This window comes from Laccaria bicolor, genomic scaffold (genome assembly GCF_000143565.1).
Source record: "Laccaria bicolor S238N-H82 LACBIscaffold_4 genomic scaffold, whole genome shotgun sequence".
Lineage (NCBI taxonomy): Eukaryota > Fungi > Basidiomycota > Agaricomycetes > Agaricales > Hydnangiaceae > Laccaria > Laccaria bicolor.
The window spans coordinates 486,329-504,227 of record NW_001889875.1 but is presented as its reverse complement, the minus strand read 5'-3'; the positions used below and the strand labels follow the sequence as shown (position 1 = coordinate 504,227).

Below are 17,899 nucleotides of genomic sequence, written 5' to 3'. Positions count from 1 at the left end.
TCCCAGCATTCATGAAATCCTGCGGGGTCAAATATACCTAGGAAAGTAAGTCAGCCAGTGGTCCTGGTTGTCACGCAGCTGCTCACTGAGTATATCGCAGCTTGTCAGCCGCTCTCTCTGTCGACCGGAGAGAAAAAATGGGCATCACGCATGTTATTTCCGTATGCCCAGATTATCCGTCCACCGGGGAACGACATCTCAGTATCCCAGTGCACGATGCTGAGTATGAAGATCTTTTAATTCGTCTTCCAAAAACTTGTGAGTTCATCCAGGCGGCTTTGGATCAGGGTGGCAAGGTGCTCGTTCATTGTGTTATGGGGATTTCGAGAAGTACGACCGTTGTTGCAGCGTACCGTAAGTATCCAACGTCTTCATGTCATCGGCCACTCATTTCTGATTTTTGGTAGTGATGAAAACGAAGAGTTTAGATGCGAGTACAGCACTACGTTTCATAAAGCAGCGTGAGGGATTAATAGCACCCAATCCGAGTCTTGTGCCCACATATATCTTTGCAGGTCGACCTCAGGTCCATCCCAACTACGGCTTCATCAAACAACTCGACGTTTTCGCGAAATGCAACTACGACCCCAACCCCACTAACTCCGCTTACCGTTCTTGGCAACGCAGACGAGAGCAGGACGTCACTTGCTTCCTGAACCACATGGCTGACACAGTTTCCATCATCCCAGATAAACTGCTGTTGAGCAGGTACGGCAACTTGCTTCTGTACGCGCATAGCAATTGATTGGCTTTTCTTCACTTCCAGCGACTTCCCCTCTGACTCCAGGCAGGCGGTATCCTTGCTCTTGGATATGGGCGTTACGCACCTTCTCTCGCTTTCTCCAGCAGAGATCTCTTCGGCGGTCGTGAATCCAGTCGTGAAGCACCACCACTTGAATATATCGAATCAAGCACCAGAAGCTCTTCTCCTAGCGCTGCCGGATGCGTGTAAATTCGTTTCTGACGCAATCAAGGCGGACGGGCAGGTTCTCGTCCACTGTCTTATTGAATCTAGGGCGTGCACGGTTGTCTCTGCGTATTGTCAGTTGCCCCTCTCCTTGTCTTCATGTCGGATTCTGATGAAAAGATGCAGTAATGGCCTCGTCTAAATCCTCATCAGAAAATGTATTCGCTGTTCTTGAAGATGGTAAGTACTACATACACATCCTTTAGAACATCACTCATCATATCGATGGTTACAGCGCTCCCACTCTACAACCCGACTCGCTCGTTCTCCCACCACCTCGAGTTGTTTGAAGCGTGTGGATACAAACCCACTCGAAGTCATCCCCTGGTAAAAGCTTGGCTCGCTTCAGAGGACGGCTCGCACACAGGTTCACAGAGCCATGCAGAAGACCGGAAGAATGCCGCTAATGTTCTCAGCGAAACGGGACGTGATCTAAGTGCGTTCGGGGACGCGTTAGCTGCGATTCAGTTGAAGGCGGGGCTGGATGGTGGTGCATCGACGAGCACACCACCGATGAGGAACACAGTATGGGCTAATTAGCTAGACCTTTGATGAAGTATCTCTACGATTATATAATACTATGTACGACTTTCCAGCGCTCTTCAAGTTCGACTTCTTGCTGGGTGTCTGTATTATTTGTATCCCATGGTCTATGTAGTGCTTTTCAGTGTGTTATTCATTGAAACCCGAGGTTGCCGAATAGTAGCCGGACATTCACCAGTATCCCAGTAAGTTCAGTAAGTTTGGGAATTGGAAGTTACGGCGTGCATAACGGCGATCGCTTACGGCGGCACTTTCCGTGACGAAAAAACGTGACCCGCCGCACAACGCGTTGAAACGCCTGTATCGTGCGTGCATCAAATTACCGCCAATACTACCCGCCACCAACGCCCTCGACAAGCTCAAGGCGCACCCGGTGCTTCGACCCTTGTATACCCGCCTTGCGGCCTTAAACGAACTAGTGAACTTGTCAAGAACTTGTAGTGAACTCCCTAAAGTAAGCACGTGATGACGGCGGAAACTGCCGCCGTAAACGATCGCCGTAATTACGGCGCCGGAATTTCCAATGTACGAATGCCCTCCAGTATCCGCCCTCCTTTTAAACCTCTTTTCAATTACATTTCTCTTCCACACCTGCCTGTATGAGTTCAAACAACACACCAGGACCCATAAATCTCCTCAAATTCCACAGGCCAAAGCTCCGACTAAATGAAGCGCGGATACCACCTCTCAGCCAGCAGTCGAAACAGTGCGTCCCTTTACATTTTCGCGCTCCACACCTCATAATCCATATCCTACAGATGTCTACGCAATCTAGTCGCGTACAAACCTCAGAAATCACCCATGAGATACCCAAGATCGCGGTGTGCAGCCGTCCTGGTTGCATTGTTCGTCGGGCGTAAAGGGGATCTGTATGTTTTGCTCAGTCGGTAGGTGTGTTGTCTTGAATTTTTAGTTTGGACAAGGCTGATGGTGGTACTATGTAGGCGGTCTGCGACTTTGCGGACGTATGCTGGTGATACTTCGTTGCCAGGGGGCAAGGTGGATCCTGAGGATAAGTCGATTGAGGATACGGCGGTGGGTGTTCCCCTTCCTCCTTGTTTTTACCTTGGTATTGAATTTTTTTGATACAGCGGAGAGAAGCACACGAAGAGGTATGGAATCCGTTCTCGTTGACTTGTACTGAAGGCTTACACTCGACTGTAGATCGGACTACCGCCCGAAAGACGGAAAGCACCTCTTCTCTGCGTTCTTGAACCATTTCTAGCTTCGGAACTCATCGTCACGCCAGTAGTCGTCCTGATACTCGACAATACCCTCCGTGTAAGCTTAACCCCTCCTCATCACCATAACATCATCCTTACCCGCCCGTCTAGCCAATACTAAACACAGCAGAAGTCGCCAGCCTCTTTTCCCATCCGCTCTTCGCGTTCCTTACTACCAACCCTCCCTTTCCATCTGAGCCCGAGTCGCTCGAGGTGCCGTACCATACGTCATGGGACTACGATACTACGGGACCAAATGGGTCGAAGCAGGGGTTTCGTGTACACCAGTTCTTAACGGGACGGGAGGCTGGTGGAATCAAACCGGTGTTTGGATTAACTGCGTCAGTCCTTCTCCCTCTATTTTTCTGTGCCACACACAGACATAAGCTGACCTAGATATATTGATAAACAGAGCCATGCTGATACGTGTAGCTACTATCGGGTACGCGCGGGAGCCGGACTTTGAAGTCCACCCACCAGGGATGCCGTTCACTCAAGAAAGAATTGCATGGGCTTTGTTGAATAGAAAGGTTTTCCGCGATGCGTGTGAGAAGGAGGGTATTGATTTGTCGTATGCCAGGCGGCTGGTGGAGACGGCGGGGAAGGGGCGGCGGGATGGCACGGAGGCGGAGGAGCTGAAGAGGAGGAACAGGAGTAAGCTTTGAACTGGGAGGGGTTTATATGGATTGATTGGTATATCATGTCTGTGGTTTTTGATTCATGGGATAATAATACCACCTCACAAACAATCGGGGAAGTTTATGCCTTGGCGCTGCATTCAATCACCTCTATCCGGCATCTTCGACTCAGACGCGCGTATTGACGCGACATTAATCGGAGATCTGTTGCGGCCCGGCTTGCCCGTCGTACTCGCAAAAATCTCACAGAGTAAAACATAAATCTGCCAGTTCACAGGCCAGTTTCAATTTCTGGCTTCGAGAACTCGAGCGGCTTGGGGCTCAAATCCCGACTTTCGGCTGGTCGTCTGCTGAAGGTTTATGCTGCACGAAGGTGTCACTCGAGTACACCAAAAGTTGAAAAAAGGGGTTTTGGTAGGAGCCGCTAAAGTAAAGATCACACCTCTTGTGAGGGACATCAAGAACCGTCTATGCAAATTGGTTGTTACTGGGGCTTGTAATAACAAAGCAGACGGACCATCGTAAGACAATGCCTATAAATGATCTCGAAAGCATCGTAGTTTCCTGACTAGCCCGAAGAGTTTCAAAGTCGAAGCGCGCAAAGACCTTTTATGCAATTTTTCGTTCCGAAGTGCTTGATCCGTCGTCGTCTTGTGCTTCTCTTGATCGGACCCACAACCATTTCTCTTGAGATGCTCAAGTGGGCTATACCCATGCGAAGAAAGAGTAGCAGCCAAGCTTAGTAGTTGCGCCATAGGCACCTGGACTGAGCAGCTTCAACTTGAAGTGACCTTCTCCGAAACACGCGACCTGGAAGCCCTGTCCATAAAGATAATCCACGACTGAGCCCTGGAAAATCCCACCTATGCCGCCTCGTCCCTTATAGACGATGGCCGTATGTCGACATGACTTGCTGTAACCGATCTCGAAAGATACTGAGGCGGAGACCAACGAAGGAGTCACAAAGAACGTTACGCGTCGTGACTCGTCGTGATTATTGATTGACTGAATAAGACACCTGCTCTTACCCGCTCGCCATTCCATTTCGTATCCACATCTCCTCCAAACCTCGGCCTTTGACCCCCACAATCTACTGAATTAACCGTCAAACCCACCACTATCATGTTGATCAAAGTCAAGGTCTGTCGAAAGCTCTACATCATCGATATCACGCGTCGGTACTAACCGACTCACGGGTCGCACCACCAATAGACATTAACGGGGAAGGAGGTACTTGCTTTTTTCTCTCGGATCGTTTCCGATCGAGATGGGAACCGGACGTTGGGCGCTGAATCTGAACTTTTTTTGAACGTAGATTGAGCTGGACATTGACGCTGATGATAAGGTGCGCTTGTGCCACTTCAACTTTTGCTTTTGTAATTCTGTTGTGAGTGGGGACTGATGAATTGGATGATTTAGATTACAAGGATAAAGGAGAAGGTAGAGGAACAGTCGGGTGTACCGCCGCCGCAGCAACGGTTAATTTTCAGTGGGCGTCAGATGTGCGTTATGCGGATGTGTGCTTTGGTTGTATATGTTCTGACTTTTGGTTCGTTCATAGGCAGGACGACAAGACGGCTAAAGAGCTGAATATCGTCGCTGGATCAGTACTGCATCTTGTCCTTGCCCTCCGTGGTGGAAGATGATGGGTCATGGCGTTGCAGTCCTGATGTTGTCTAGATATATTATCGCGGTCCGATCCAAATGTTTTCCTCGCATTCAATCAAAGGTTTCCTTTTTCTAGTCGTGTTCCAAGTTGAAGAGACTCGCTTTTCTTTATTGTCTTGCTGATCTTGTAGGTTGTTACGATTGTTCGTTGTCAGACTAGCGAATCTTTGCCCAGGAGTTTATCTTCCATCCAATTCATTCCTCGTGGAGGCCTTTTGCATATCTGCGTTAGAGGTGAAGGTAAGGTCCATCCGGATTGTATGATCGTCTTTGACTTATCCAAGTTTCAGGTTTCAATTCGAGCGCCCATGCTTGGAAGGTCAAGCTATATCGGTCCTCCCCCGTTGAGGAGTTGCAGGATGCTGCGGCATTTTCAAGGGGGGCCCTGTGACAAACCTCCAAATTACACATATGGTCAGCGCATGATTTGCAGTGCGGCTGATGGACGACGTAAATCGACATGATCGCTGCATGGGATGCTCAAGGCTTAAATTAAAAATCTCATGCACTCGGAGTGTTGCTCCGTGTTGATCATGAATTCGACAGGGTAGCTTAACCTCCAGGCATGCATACGCATAAGAGAGGAAGCAAAAGCACATCTTCATTAACCCTACGGAGTAGCTTATCCCACAAATGACACTGACATAACACAAAAGCCCTGATCGAGTGCCTCACAAACATGCAAGCTTGCCTAAATCGACGGCCGACTACTCATCATCCACACATCCAAAAGGCTAACCTCCATCTCCCCTTCATCCCTCAAAACAACAAACGGGTACGTCAACCTCGCGCGTTCCACCGCCTGAAGCCACGTACAGCTCTTCAGCGCCAAACACCTCCTTGCGATCCTCTCCGTGACAGCTTTTCGGCGGGCTTCGCACCGGGCCCAGCAGTCGAGGTTGATTTGGGAGGTGAGCGGGTCGTTGGCTGCGAGCTCCATGTCGGAGGAGAGGGCTAGGTGGGTTAGGTTTGGGAGGCGGGAGAGGGGGGTGATGTGTGTGTCCTGTGGTTTGTTTCAATTAATCGTGATTTGTGTGAGGAAGTAGAAAGGAAAGGGAGATAGACGTACGTCCCACAAAACGGAGTGTCCCATTGGGGGATGACACCACTCTACCGCGAGTGTGGATAAGTTAGGGAACGTTTCGGCGATAATTTCTAGTACCCCGTCGTCTAGGGTTGAGATCGTATACTCGAATGAACGGAGCGTATCTCCGGCTGGCTTCAAAAGCCGCAGATCGAGCTCCATTCCGGGACGTTTCGGCCGGTGTTGGATTTCAAGGGCTACCAGCGTGGATAGGGACGGTTTGACAAGGGCGTACAATTGGGCTATGGAGCTTCCGGGATCGGAAGGGGCGTCACTGAAGCTCCAGGTTATGTATAGTTTTTTCAAGCCGCTTGGCCCTGAGAAGAGGGGTAGAGCGACGGGGGTGTGTTGGTCTGTGCGAAGGGTTAGTGAGGAGAGACGGGTTGGTTTTAGGGAGGAGAAGAAGGTGGGGAGGTCGGTTGGTGTGAGGACTGTTGTGGTGCTCAGACATTCGAGAGATTGGAGGTTGGGGAAGGAGGATAGGACTTTGAAGAGGAGGGTGCGGTCGTTGGTTGTGTGGAGTTGTGGGAGGTCGACGCTTGGGAATTGAAGGCGGACAGATCTGGAAGAGGATGAAATCATGTTCAGAGAATTGGTCATCGATCCTTCTCACCTCACAGCGGCCTTGAGATCTGTATTGACGTGGTATGTGTTGCGTGGCTTGAAGAACCATCCCCTCCCCGCGAAGCATATATCGTTGAATATGTACTGGAAAGCGACATCACGCGCGAATCGCGAGGTGAGAGAGAACTGGATTCGGTCCTGCGTTGTAAGGGGTTCCATAATTTTTGCAAGCAGCTCTGGAGGTAAACCATATAGCGGTGAGGGCGAACGAGACATGGTTGTACGTTCGTTTGTAGTAGGCAGAGCCTATTTATGTACTTTCCAACTCCTTGCACGTTCTATAATCTAAAATCCAAGGTTTTTATGTCGTTCAACGTCGTGGCTGGACCCACAAACTCGAAACGAAAACGTGATGTTCTTTCAACAGCCGCGAGTATTGATCTGTGCATGAGGAGATTCTATGATGGGTGGTTTCCAGATTAATTTTGAGAAAATGCGAAAGAACGAACCTCTTTATACTTCGAGGGAAGCTTTTCTGCCTAGGTGATGGAAGTTCGGGGTCAAGAGTTGCCACGAAATATATGTGCAGGGTCGGTCACCATGCTTCCGTCACGCCAGGATTGGCAGTAAGTGCAAGCCTGACCACACCTCTCCACCTCACCTCCATCGTCGGAGTCCACGAAATCAACCCCAACCCAACACGCTGAGGGTGCATTGGGCATAAGTTTGGTCTTGGGATGGCTTCGCAAGGTACCTCAAACGGTTTAGCCCCAGTAATACTCAATGGCCATGCCGATCACGACGAGAAACACGAAGAGGTCCCGCCAAGATTATCGAGTAGCCCTGCTCCGCTGACGGATGATGAGGCTGAGGAGGGTGTGGGAGAGCAGAGTGAGAGTGTCGCCACAGACGACGAGGAGGAAGATGAGGAAGACGATGAGGAGGAGGAAGATGAAGACGAGGAGCCGTCGTTGAAATACGAACGTATAGGCGGCTCTTTACCTGACCTTCTCAAGAAGGACTCTGGTTCTGCTATTACAGTGTGCAACAAACACCTGGTACACTCCTCGAACTCTGGTATAGTCCGTGTTCTGAACCCTTATACAGGCAATGGCTACACACGCAGGGATAATACACATCCTCGACCTCACAGGAAAGCGCATAAAGTCATACAAACCCCACCTTGCATCCGTAGTCGACATCTCATTCGACGAGACAGGCGATTTCGTCGCCACTGCGTCCATTGACGGTGAGTGAACGCCCAACACCTCCCTTTCGCGTTGCTCACCACCGTATCTTAGGACAGGTCGTAGTCCATTCTCTATCCACACCCGAGGCATACGCCTTTGATATGAAGAGGCCAATGCGAACCGTTGCAATGGAGCCAAACTTTGCGAGACGGAGCACACGAGCAGTGGTTTATGGGGGTTTGGCTGGGACGCTGGTGCTGCGAGAAAAGGGGTGGCTCGGGCATAAAGAAACGACTCTTCATACGGGCGAAGGGCCAATTTGGCAGGTTAGGTGGAGATCACGGTTGATTGCTTGGGCGAACGATCAGGCAAGTATTTTATCTGACTCCCTTTCTGTCCAACCAACCATTGATGCTCAATGTGCGTTTAGGGCGTCAAGATTTACGACACAGTATCACAGACACGAATAACATACATCGACCGACCACCTGATAGCCCCCGCGCAGATCTCTTCAAGTGCACACTCTACTGGCAAGACGACTCCACCCTCCTCATCGCATGGGCAGACCACATCAAAGTAGCCAGAATCCGCGCCAGACCACGGATAAACACCACTGCGGCCACTGCGAACCTCCCCCCATTCGTGATTGAAATCACAGCCGCGCTTCAAGTGGATTGTATGATCTCTGGCGTTGTACCTCATCCTACACCCATTCCCCCTGTATCAATATCACCTCTGGACGGATTCCCGAGTTCAACGACGGCCCCACAAACACTTACGTCTTTCCTCATAATCGCTTACAGCCCACCAGAAACTTTCGTTGACGAAATGACGGAAGATCGGGCGAGGCAAGCGCGGAAAGCAGCTGAACGACCCGAGCTGCGCATCATCTCTCGGGCGGGGGAAGAGCTCGCCGCTGATGCGTTGAGTATCGCGGACTATCAGCATTGGGGGTGTAATGACTATTCACTCGCTGTTGTTGGTGGCACGGACGAGTCGACTGAGGGTCGAAGCTACGTTATCCTTAGCCCGAAGGATTTGGTGATTGTGAAACCGAGGGATAAGATGGATCATGTCAAGTGGTTGGTGGAGAGGAGGAGGTATGAGGAGGCTTTGGAAGAGGTGGAGAAGATTGAGGCTGAGGCTGTTGGTGGTCCTGGTAAGGAAGCTCTGGATGGGTTGAGTGTTTTGGAGATTGGGAAGAAGTATATGGAGTATCTCGTTAACGAAGGTATGTCTATCCAAGTTTTTTGCTATTCCAGGCGACTAACTGAGCGGCATGTGTTTAGGCGATTTTCTGAAAGCTGCGAAGCTCACTCCGAAAGTGTGTGCTCATGATCCGAAGATTTGGGAGGGTTGGATATTCGTGTTTGCGGATAAGAGACAGTTACAGGTCAGTCCTTACTTCCAAGGGTCAGTGTAGCATTTGTTGAAGTTCACTTAGGCAATAATTCCGTTCGTACCGACCGAACATCCCAGACTTGATCATGTAGTTTACGAGATGATGCTTGCGCATTTCTTGACACATAATAGACAGGTGTGTTTTCCTTTCTGTAAAGGCGACTATATCATATACTGACCCGCCTGCAGATGCTCCTTCAGACAATCAAAGAGTGGCCATGGGAGATCTACGACATTCCAGCTGTCATAGTCGCTATCCGTGCAGAGCTCGACAAAAGCGCATCAACATCAACAAGTATCTCGTCTGCGCCCAGTGCAGTTGTATTGATGGAATGTCTTGCTGAATTGTACGTCCCTCTTCCACTGCCTTTATTACATTTCATGTCCCCCATAAAGGTACACGGCGAATCGTCAACCAGGCAAAGCACTCCCATTCTACCTCCGCCTCCGACGACCTAACGTCTTTGATCTTATCCGAGAACATAATCTATTCACGGACGTGCAAGACCAAGTCTTGCTTCTTGTCGAGTTTGACCATGAGCTTATGGAGAAGCGGAAGAAGGAGGGGCTGCCGAATGCTGATCATAGTGACGCGATCAAGTTGCTTGTTGATAATATCCATTCGATACCTGTGAGTTCATCAACTGAGGATGGGGAGAGAAGTGCTGATGATGGATTGTTTAGATCGCGAGGGTTGTTCAGCAACTTCAGAAGAGGCCTTATTATCTCTTTCTTTACCTTGATGCACTTGTGGAAAAGGACCCCCAGCTTGTCTCGGGTTTTGCTGATTTGCAGGTGAGAGGGCATCTGAGAATGGTGTGCTTGGGTTGAAGCTGATGATAACACTCCTTAGGTGCAAATGTACGCAGAGTTTGCTACGCCACGGCTGATTGACTTTTTGCGAGCAAGTAATTACTATAACCTGGAAACGGTGCGTCTTGTCTTTGTACCCACCTCTCTCATACTCAAGGATCTTCCTGTAGGCGTACAACGAGTGCAAAGGACGAGACCTTGTCCCAGAGATGGTCTTTCTTTTAGGTCGGATGGGAAACAACAAGAAGGCACTGACTCTTATCATTGAACGACTAGGAGACGTTCATCGGGTGCGTCTTCCCTTCCTTTTTTTCTTCAAAGGATTCCGGCATCTAACTCGGTCGCAGGCCATCGACTTTGCAAAAGAGCAGAGCGACGACGATCTATGGGAAGATCTACTAATGTACTCCGAAACACGACCAGGTTCGTCTGTTTGCCCTTCCCTGTCTTCCCCATCCCTCACTCTCACTCTTCACATCACGTAGCATTCATCCGCGGCCTCCTCGAAAACATCGGCGTCGAAATCAGCCCTATCCGGCTCATCCGCCGCATCAAGAACGGACTCGAGATTCCCGGGTTGAAAGAGGCCTTGATCAAGATCCTGCAGGATTTCCATCTTCAGATCTCTTTGCTGGAGGGATGTCAGACGATAATGGATGGGGATAGCTTGGATCTGTCGAGGGCGTTGCAGAGGAAACAGAGTAGTGGGTTCTTCCTCTCTGGTAAGCTTTTCGTGGCTCTGTGTTTGGTAAGGCTGAAGCTCAAGTTGCGTGCAGCAAAGACGCTATGTCCGATATGTTCCAAATCTCTACAAGATACACCTCAATCTTTAACACTCCTTTTCCTCTGCCGACACGTCGTCCATGCAACATGTGCGTATGGGGGCGATAAGATACCGCTTCTTTCAGACCCGATAGCAAGAGGCTTTGGGGGGTCGTCTTCGAGAGGGATAACGGGGAGTATAGCGTTGTACGTCTTCTATGTATACTTCAAATTCATTCGACTTGTTGCTAACTAAACCTGGGTATGAACAGTGAATCTATGATTCGTGGTCGGCTTAGCCAGGGTTGTCCGGTGTGTCATAAGAGTGGGGAGAGGGTTCGGGTGTGATGCCTCACTTTTCGTCATAGCTTACTATTTGCTTCGCACATGTATACTGTCCATATACCCCACCGAAAGCCGAGTTGTTGTAGGTCGAATATGATCATCAAGCCAGAGGGTTGACAACAGGAATCCTCGTCTCAATTCCAGCACCTTAGATAATTAACCAAGGGTCATTCGACATAAAGCACTGGCCGTGGCTTGAATGCCCGAGAGCCACCGGAATGTGAATAGGAATGTCAGGCTTAACTTTGGGCGGCTAGGAGATCAATGTGGGTGTACCTTTCACAAATGTCGAGACAGGTGAATTGAGGAGACACATCATGTCAATGGATTGTCGATCTCACTCACGACCAGAACGATGATTGAATGTATTGAGGTGATAAGAGCATCGAGGGTATATTGACCTTGAAATAAGTATAGTATGCACCTCAATCGCACGATCGACACCCACTTCGATCAAGTCAAAGTGAATCTTCGGTTGAAACTTGGCGCAATCTGAGATGGCATAACACATATCGATACGCCAATTCGCGACCTTCCAGCAGTTCAAGCCGTGGAGTCATCCTTGCGTCTGACGCGACCAATCCGGAGTCAAAGTCGGCGGCATACTTGTGGACGTCTCGGGTGATCACATTGGAAGAAATCAACCCTCCACAGTCTTCTTTTTCTTCTTCTTGGGCGTCTTCCCCTCGATAGACGGGTCAGCAGCAGCTTCGCGGTCACGTTTCGACCTCTTCATGCGAGCTCCGTCAATCACAACATTTTTGCTCGATCCTACGGAAGAGTCGAGTTCTTTTGGGTCGTCCACGCCGGATGGTTTCAAGAACGTGTCGGGGGGAACTGTGGCCTTCGTGGGAATAGGTTGTGGTTTTGTGGATGATGGCCCCCGAAGGTCAACACCAACGCCGCCCGTCTCAAAGATGGCCTGTTTCGCGGTTTTGCCGTTTTTCTGTTCCTTTAGTTGTTCAAAACCACGTAGCCGACCAGAACTTCCAGATGCGGATATAGAGATGGGCCGTGGATGGATTTTTCGCCCTTTCGTTGATGTTTCCGGAGCGGGAGGTGTTTGTGGGGTTGTGGTTGTTGGTTTGGACTCTGAAGACAATGACTAGCGTCCAAGACAACTTTGAGCCTCTACGCGATAGCTGAGAAAAAGTGCTCACCTCTTGGGTAATTTCTACTCCCTGACGTCCAAAAACTCTTCGACCTTTGAGTTTATCTGTAGCGTTTGACTCCTGTGATGATCCACCGAAAAGAAATGGGATATAAGAAGCCTCATGGATAGCCGAAACTCTGAGCTGAATAAGAATCAAATAAATTATACGATATGTGCGAACTCACGATGGTTCGGCGTTTGAAGATGAACCCCACACATCCTTTGCTGCCTGGCCGATCTCCCACTTTCCGTCGTCGTGTACTTCTGCTCTATCCAATTCCACTTCTTTCAGGTGTTTTGCCCGATTAGCATTTTGCATGAACCGGAGGCTGAGGGTACCGGTGCTCAGAGTTTTGCTGGTCATTGTTATCTGCAATTTTGTCTGGAATTATTTGAGTGTCGAGCGCATGTCGAGCGTTTACCCTCCCATTACGTAATGCTAACTGCAACCGCAGCTGCTCACCGACACTAGCCACATCGAGCATGATTGTCCAACAGTATACTTACATATGTAAACGGCAAGTTCTGCCCAAGTCCTGCCCAGTCGTCTCCCCGATCTCTTCGGTTTGGCCAAAAATCCCAACGGGCGTGTTTTCATTTGGTTTCCATCCTCACTCTCATGTCCAAAATTCAAATCATGTCGTCCTTCGCCGACTGCCCTCTGGACGTCATCGAATTGATTATCGAACTCCTCCAGGGTGATCTGGAGGCCCTCAAGGCATGCTCTCAGACCTGCGGAGCGCTTCTGCCCCTATGTCGCAAATACATCTTTCAATCTGTCCTCCTCATTTCTTCACACTCCATTGGTTACCGTGCCTATCGATCCCGGAGACTTAGCACCGTCACGGTGATCAGACCAAAAAATTGGCACCTTCTAGACACCAATCCGACCATTTCAGAGTACATCCACACGTTAACGTACTTTATCAGCACCGACGACTTTTCAAACGATGACGTTCCTTGTGTGCTGGAACGGCTTCACCACGTACGCTCTTTTGATGTGATTAGCAGGTATGAGAAGACAGATTGGAAACAAACACCCCCACGTCTCAGAGATGCGTTATTGCCTGTCGTGCAATCGCGCTTCATCACACGTTTAGTAATCTCCGTCAGCGGGTTCCCCATCACTGCTTTCCTTGCTTGCGTAAACCTCACGGACCTGTCCGTCTATTTCGTCGACTTTGATTATGCCGGTGTAGCTGAGCAGGAACCTTCCACCTTAATTTCTTCAGATTTGAACTTCGAAGTCGTCCCACGACTTCAGTTGTTTGCCTACGGGTTTATGGGCGAACGATATGCGATGAAGCTTCTCAATGCTAAATGTCCCAACGGCGGCCCAATGCTAGACTTTACCAACGTTCGAACGTTGAGTATCTATCCAGGGGAACAGTCGAACTTGGCCACAGCGCATGCATTAGTAAAGATAACGAACAACCTCGAAACTCTGCGGTACAATGGTAAGCTATCAAAAACAAAGGCTGATTTCTATATCTCACTCACCCTTGTTAGTGTACGACTTCATCACCACCAGATTTTCATGTATCGCCGCGTCGATCAGTAAGCCTTCCTTATCGACACTGAAACGACTGCACTTCGACTTTGAATCCGTTTCCCATTGCGATATCAGGGTCTTCTTGAATGGAATACGTGAGGAACTCGGTACCCTTTCAGGACTCCCAAACGTGATTGAAGAAATTGCCATAGAGGCTCGAATGACAAATTTCAGTCGGGCTGACTTCCGCAGTGCTTGGGAAACGTTGGACACCGTGCTTTCCAACGGGTTCCCAATGCTCCGCCGGGTCAAGTTTGATGTTCAGATGTCAGTAAAATCGGATGATGTGCCTCGTGTGACGGAGGAGCTGGACGAGATCCCGACGAGATATCTTCCGTGGTTGTCGAATACTACGAATTTCCTCTTCTCTTTTTTGACAAAGGTAATTGCGATTACACCAAATAATTTGCAGGTTGTATTTGAGCCTTTATAAATGGTACTTCACTCTGCGCGTCCTTGATGGTGTTGAAAGTATGGTCTGCTCAAAATGTTCTGCCCGGCCCTCTGCGGCACTTGCGTACGATTTTTGTCCCGTGCTATGATGTATTGTCAGAACATCCTCCGCCTTCCCGCGTGGTTTATAAAAATACCTGGAAGAGCACGATTGAAGACATCCACTGGAGTCTTAAAAAAAGGACAACTTTTGTGAGTTGACCGCAACCCAAAACGATGGAATTCAAGTTATATAAAAACATCAACGCTGGTGACACAGAGGGATGTGCCTCCCATCCAATAATCAATTAGAGTAGGATGCTTCCTGTTCAATTCAGGACCAGTGCTTGACCAGATGTGGATGAGTTGCAAATCTTTTAACAGTTGTGTTCTTTGGGAATTTTATAGTAAACACTGCAAAATGAATTGACTATTGATTCCTAGAGAAATTTGATCCAGTACTTGGAAGTGGTGATATGTACAAGAGAAATGTGATGCACCTTAGGTACAATTTTGATCATTAGAAACAAATCATTTGTTATAACTGATTTTTGGTTGAAAGGGGAAAATCAGCCTAATGTTTGTTGATTTACAACCAAAGCTGCCTTGATCATTGAGTTCTATACCTGAGTAGTCAGGAGCAAGATAAAGAATGTAACAAAGTCCTTCTTTCTTTGCTTCTTCTTTTGCTGGGGCAAAACTGATGACAGTGATATGGTCAACATCCAGCTTCTCACAGTCTCTGCCCTCAATATCTTCCTTGGCTGACAACAAACAGATGTGATGCTCAGCTGCAGTCACCAGGCATGAAGCTCTGTTCCACTTCCACCTCCACAACTTCAAGGTAGTCATATGTAGGCCTGAGTTAGGAAGTGAATGAAGACAAAAAACATGAAGTTACTATTGTCAAGTTAGTAAGTTGGTGACATACCAAGAGATCTAATGGTTGATGCTTAGTTGGTCCTAGTCTCAAGAGGCGTCAGATCCACCGATCGCGTACACAGCTCCCACGGTGGGTAGGTGGGGAGTACCCCCAAATTGGGAAGGGCATGTAAGCAGGTGATCAGCTGTGATCAGTCGTCGGAACTCGACATGAGATGTTTCGGCATGGTCGGCAGCTCAGTTTGTTTACCGCGAAAAACCTTCATTCTTCTCATCTACGTCACCTGTGTTATCTACAAACGCGTCCACGCCGACATATCCCTCTCAACATGGCAAGCTAATAATGCACATACTGGTGCATATAAATCGTCAAAAGTGTAAATTGGGGTTTGCTGGTGTGCGCATACCTTATGATATCTGTACCATCCCGCTACTTCGGTGTCTTCCGATCCCACCTGCACCCATTTATGCCTCAATTACACAATGTCAACAACTATTTGCTTTCAACAAGTTCTCTGTCGTATATAATGCAACCTGTCCTGTTTCGCGAAGTTGTACATTGCACAACATTTTCGCGCAGAACTTTGAATAAAGTTCATATATGCTAATAGACACTACTGTATTCTACAAATTTTCAGGCTTACATGATAAATAACCGTTCGACATAGGTGATCCACCGCGTAATGTAAGGCGTTGGCAAGTACAGCGGAGTTGATTCAGATTTGATGGGCGAAGCGTTTGCCATTGCCATGCCGCTTTCTGGAAATCATCGATCATGCTTTGTCATGGTTGAAGTTGGTGTCCAAGATCGGTGGATCTGACGCCTCTTGCCTAGTCTCGTTCCCATCCGTTGTGGTGGTCGGCCCGACGGACCGTCGGAGATTCAAAATACACTGCAGAAAGACCACCAGAACGTCTGGTGCATTTGGTGCAGCAAACCTACCATCGAGTCACAGGTGTGACTGCCATTCATAAGGGGCCGAACCAAAGCGCTCTGCAAATAGTGCTGCCAGCGCACGTCGCGTGGCCCCACTATTGTATTTTCTCTGCTTTTCTGCGGCAGCGCGCGCTTCTTGGAGCCGCTTTTGGGATGCGATTCGGGCCGCCTCATGTCGGGTGACGTCAGATCCTGACTCCGTAGGCATTTGGATGTGTGTAGCCTTGTGTGCGTAGTATGACAAAAAAAATTCTATTCATGTTACAGAATGTCACGCTGTGACTCGATGGGTGGTTTTGCCTACCAAATGCACCAGACGTTATAGAGTGTTCTTCGTCGTGTGTTTTCACACTCCGACGGTCCGTCGGGCCGTACACTCTATAGCGGATGGGGACGAGACTAAGTTGGTCCATCCTCTCATCTATGCTGAGCAATTTCATGTCGAGGGGTAGGGACTGTCATGGATACACCCGGGTATTAACCGTACCCGATCCACGGATTTTCCCACCCACAGATCAGATAAGGCACATTACAGATATATCCGTGGGTAAAACGGCCTGAGTGGCTGAGGACGTAGCTTCAGTTATATAAATGAGTGTATCTTGTTCATTTCTTGTCTGTTCTTTACAAAAAAAAATTGTGTTATGAAGCGAAAATTCAGAAGAATTCATATTAAAATAAAAGTCATTCATATATGATCTAGATTGAGTACAGTAAAACTAAAGTTATTTATATATCATAATCTGAGGTCTTTCCCTTTATATAATGCTGCTGTAACTGAGCCTTGATCACAGAGTGTGTTTTGGGGTGTGTATTAGCATGCCTTGGCCATCTTGAGAGTATTTATTTTCAGTTTCAGAGAAATGCCTTTGAGAACAATTGATATTTATGTAGAGGTATTGAAAGAACAATTTTGGTGACATAAAGTGTTACAAAAAGAAATCATTGTCCATCTTTTTTTCAATCATTTGCATAACTTTATTGAAGCCTGGGTAGAGGGGGGATTTAATCCAGGATCTGAGAGCCATTTCCGCTCTGAATGTTTGAGAGTTAATATTGTGTTGGGTGAAATTGATCTGACGGTGGCCAGTGGAAAATGCTCACTCTGCATCCACAGAAGTAGCTGCAACAATTGTTGAAAATAAAGGAACATAAGTGTGAATAATGGTGCTTACCTGGGGCTGAGCAGAAATCAGAACCCATTCGTGAGAGTTGTGGTCAGGACTGTGATGCATTGTGCCAGTACATCATATAACCTCCCATTTCCTTGATTGTTTCTGTTGCTACCCTGGGTTCATCAAGGTAAGCCTGAATGTGGTCCTTGACAAACTGATTTTCTTTTGGTGCATATTGTGATTGCTTTGGCTAAAAATTGAATTCAATAACAGGATTTCAAAGATATTTTTACCAATTACCTTGTTTTCCTCCCCTCTTAGCTCATTCTCCTCTTCACCTGCATATACACTGTCTCAGTAATCACATACTATACTTTTTATAGACTTGATTTGTTGGACATCATGACCATGGTCTTGAAACCATTTGACACTTGAGACGGCGACAAATATGTAGGGCTACATATGTAGAAACATATGCTCTCAAAACTGCAGGATACACTGTAATCTCTTTTGTTCTGATATATTTGCTCTCAATTTCTAAGTTTGGTGATGGAATTGTACATCCATCATATGCATAAAACAAACTTACAATAAAAAAAGGGATCAGATCCAAGAAATGAACAATTAAA

General features: G+C 48.1%; 7 protein-coding genes across 7 annotated transcripts; 4 read left to right on the top strand and 3 right to left on the bottom strand.

Annotated features, from left to right (window-relative positions):
- Positions 1 to 2,087: 2,087 nt before the first annotated feature.
- LACBIDRAFT_311223 (uncharacterized protein) lies at positions 2,088 to 3,454 on the top strand. Its single transcript, XM_001876854.1, has 7 exons — positions 2,088 to 2,216; positions 2,269 to 2,397; positions 2,455 to 2,545; positions 2,602 to 2,622; positions 2,675 to 2,791; positions 2,845 to 3,074; positions 3,146 to 3,454. The coding sequence occupies exons 1-7, from the start codon at positions 2,110 to 2,112 to the stop codon at positions 3,396 to 3,398; spliced, it is 948 nt and encodes a 315-aa protein (XP_001876889.1). The 5' UTR covers positions 2,088 to 2,109; the 3' UTR covers positions 3,399 to 3,454.
- A 1,039-nt stretch (positions 3,455 to 4,493) lies between these two features.
- On the top strand, positions 4,494 to 5,017 carry LACBIDRAFT_245841 (uncharacterized protein; the record flags this gene model as incomplete). The annotated part of the gene is made up of 5 exons (XM_001876853.1): positions 4,494 to 4,511; positions 4,584 to 4,601; positions 4,687 to 4,716; positions 4,791 to 4,877; positions 4,937 to 5,017. 5 exons carry the CDS (start codon positions 4,494 to 4,496, stop codon positions 5,015 to 5,017), a joined length of 234 nt encoding a protein of 77 aa, XP_001876888.1.
- A 774-nt stretch (positions 5,018 to 5,791) lies between these two features.
- LACBIDRAFT_323217 (uncharacterized protein) lies at positions 5,792 to 6,963 on the bottom strand (the record flags this gene model as incomplete). The annotated part of the gene is made up of 4 exons (XM_001876376.1): positions 5,792 to 5,841; positions 5,921 to 5,993; positions 6,109 to 6,685; positions 6,737 to 6,963. 4 exons carry the CDS (start codon positions 6,961 to 6,963, stop codon positions 5,792 to 5,794), a joined length of 927 nt encoding a protein of 308 aa, XP_001876411.1.
- A 461-nt stretch (positions 6,964 to 7,424) lies between these two features.
- On the top strand, positions 7,425 to 11,202 carry LACBIDRAFT_311221 (vacuolar assembling protein VPS41; the record flags this gene model as incomplete). Its single annotated transcript, XM_001876852.1, has 15 exons — positions 7,425 to 7,745; positions 7,795 to 7,936; positions 7,989 to 8,245; positions 8,308 to 9,109; positions 9,168 to 9,271; positions 9,323 to 9,415; positions 9,469 to 9,626; positions 9,676 to 9,910; positions 9,964 to 10,074; positions 10,133 to 10,210; positions 10,263 to 10,382; positions 10,440 to 10,515; positions 10,578 to 10,814; positions 10,869 to 11,061; positions 11,127 to 11,202. 15 exons carry the CDS (start codon positions 7,425 to 7,427, stop codon positions 11,200 to 11,202), a joined length of 3,003 nt encoding a protein of 1,000 aa, XP_001876887.1.
- Positions 11,203 to 11,839: 637 nt separating this feature from the next.
- On the bottom strand, positions 11,840 to 12,716 carry LACBIDRAFT_323215 (uncharacterized protein; the record flags this gene model as incomplete). Its single annotated transcript, XM_001876375.1, has 3 exons — positions 11,840 to 12,304; positions 12,360 to 12,489; positions 12,538 to 12,716. The coding sequence occupies 3 exons, from the start codon at positions 12,714 to 12,716 to the stop codon at positions 11,840 to 11,842; spliced, it is 774 nt and encodes a 257-aa protein (XP_001876410.1).
- Positions 12,717 to 12,971: 255 nt separating this feature from the next.
- Positions 12,972 to 14,337, top strand: LACBIDRAFT_311219 (uncharacterized protein; the record flags this gene model as incomplete). The annotated part of the gene is made up of 2 exons (XM_001876851.1): positions 12,972 to 13,809; positions 13,862 to 14,337. The coding sequence occupies 2 exons, from the start codon at positions 12,972 to 12,974 to the stop codon at positions 14,335 to 14,337; spliced, it is 1,314 nt and encodes a 437-aa protein (XP_001876886.1).
- Positions 14,338 to 14,905: 568 nt separating this feature from the next.
- On the bottom strand, positions 14,906 to 16,595 carry LACBIDRAFT_323213 (uncharacterized protein; the record flags this gene model as incomplete). The annotated part of the gene is made up of 7 exons (XM_001876374.1): positions 14,906 to 14,956; positions 15,268 to 15,275; positions 15,337 to 15,403; positions 15,626 to 15,689; positions 15,863 to 15,977; positions 16,237 to 16,407; positions 16,460 to 16,595. 7 exons carry the CDS (start codon positions 16,593 to 16,595, stop codon positions 14,906 to 14,908), a joined length of 612 nt encoding a protein of 203 aa, XP_001876409.1.
- Positions 16,596 to 17,899: the final 1,304 nt, after the last annotated feature.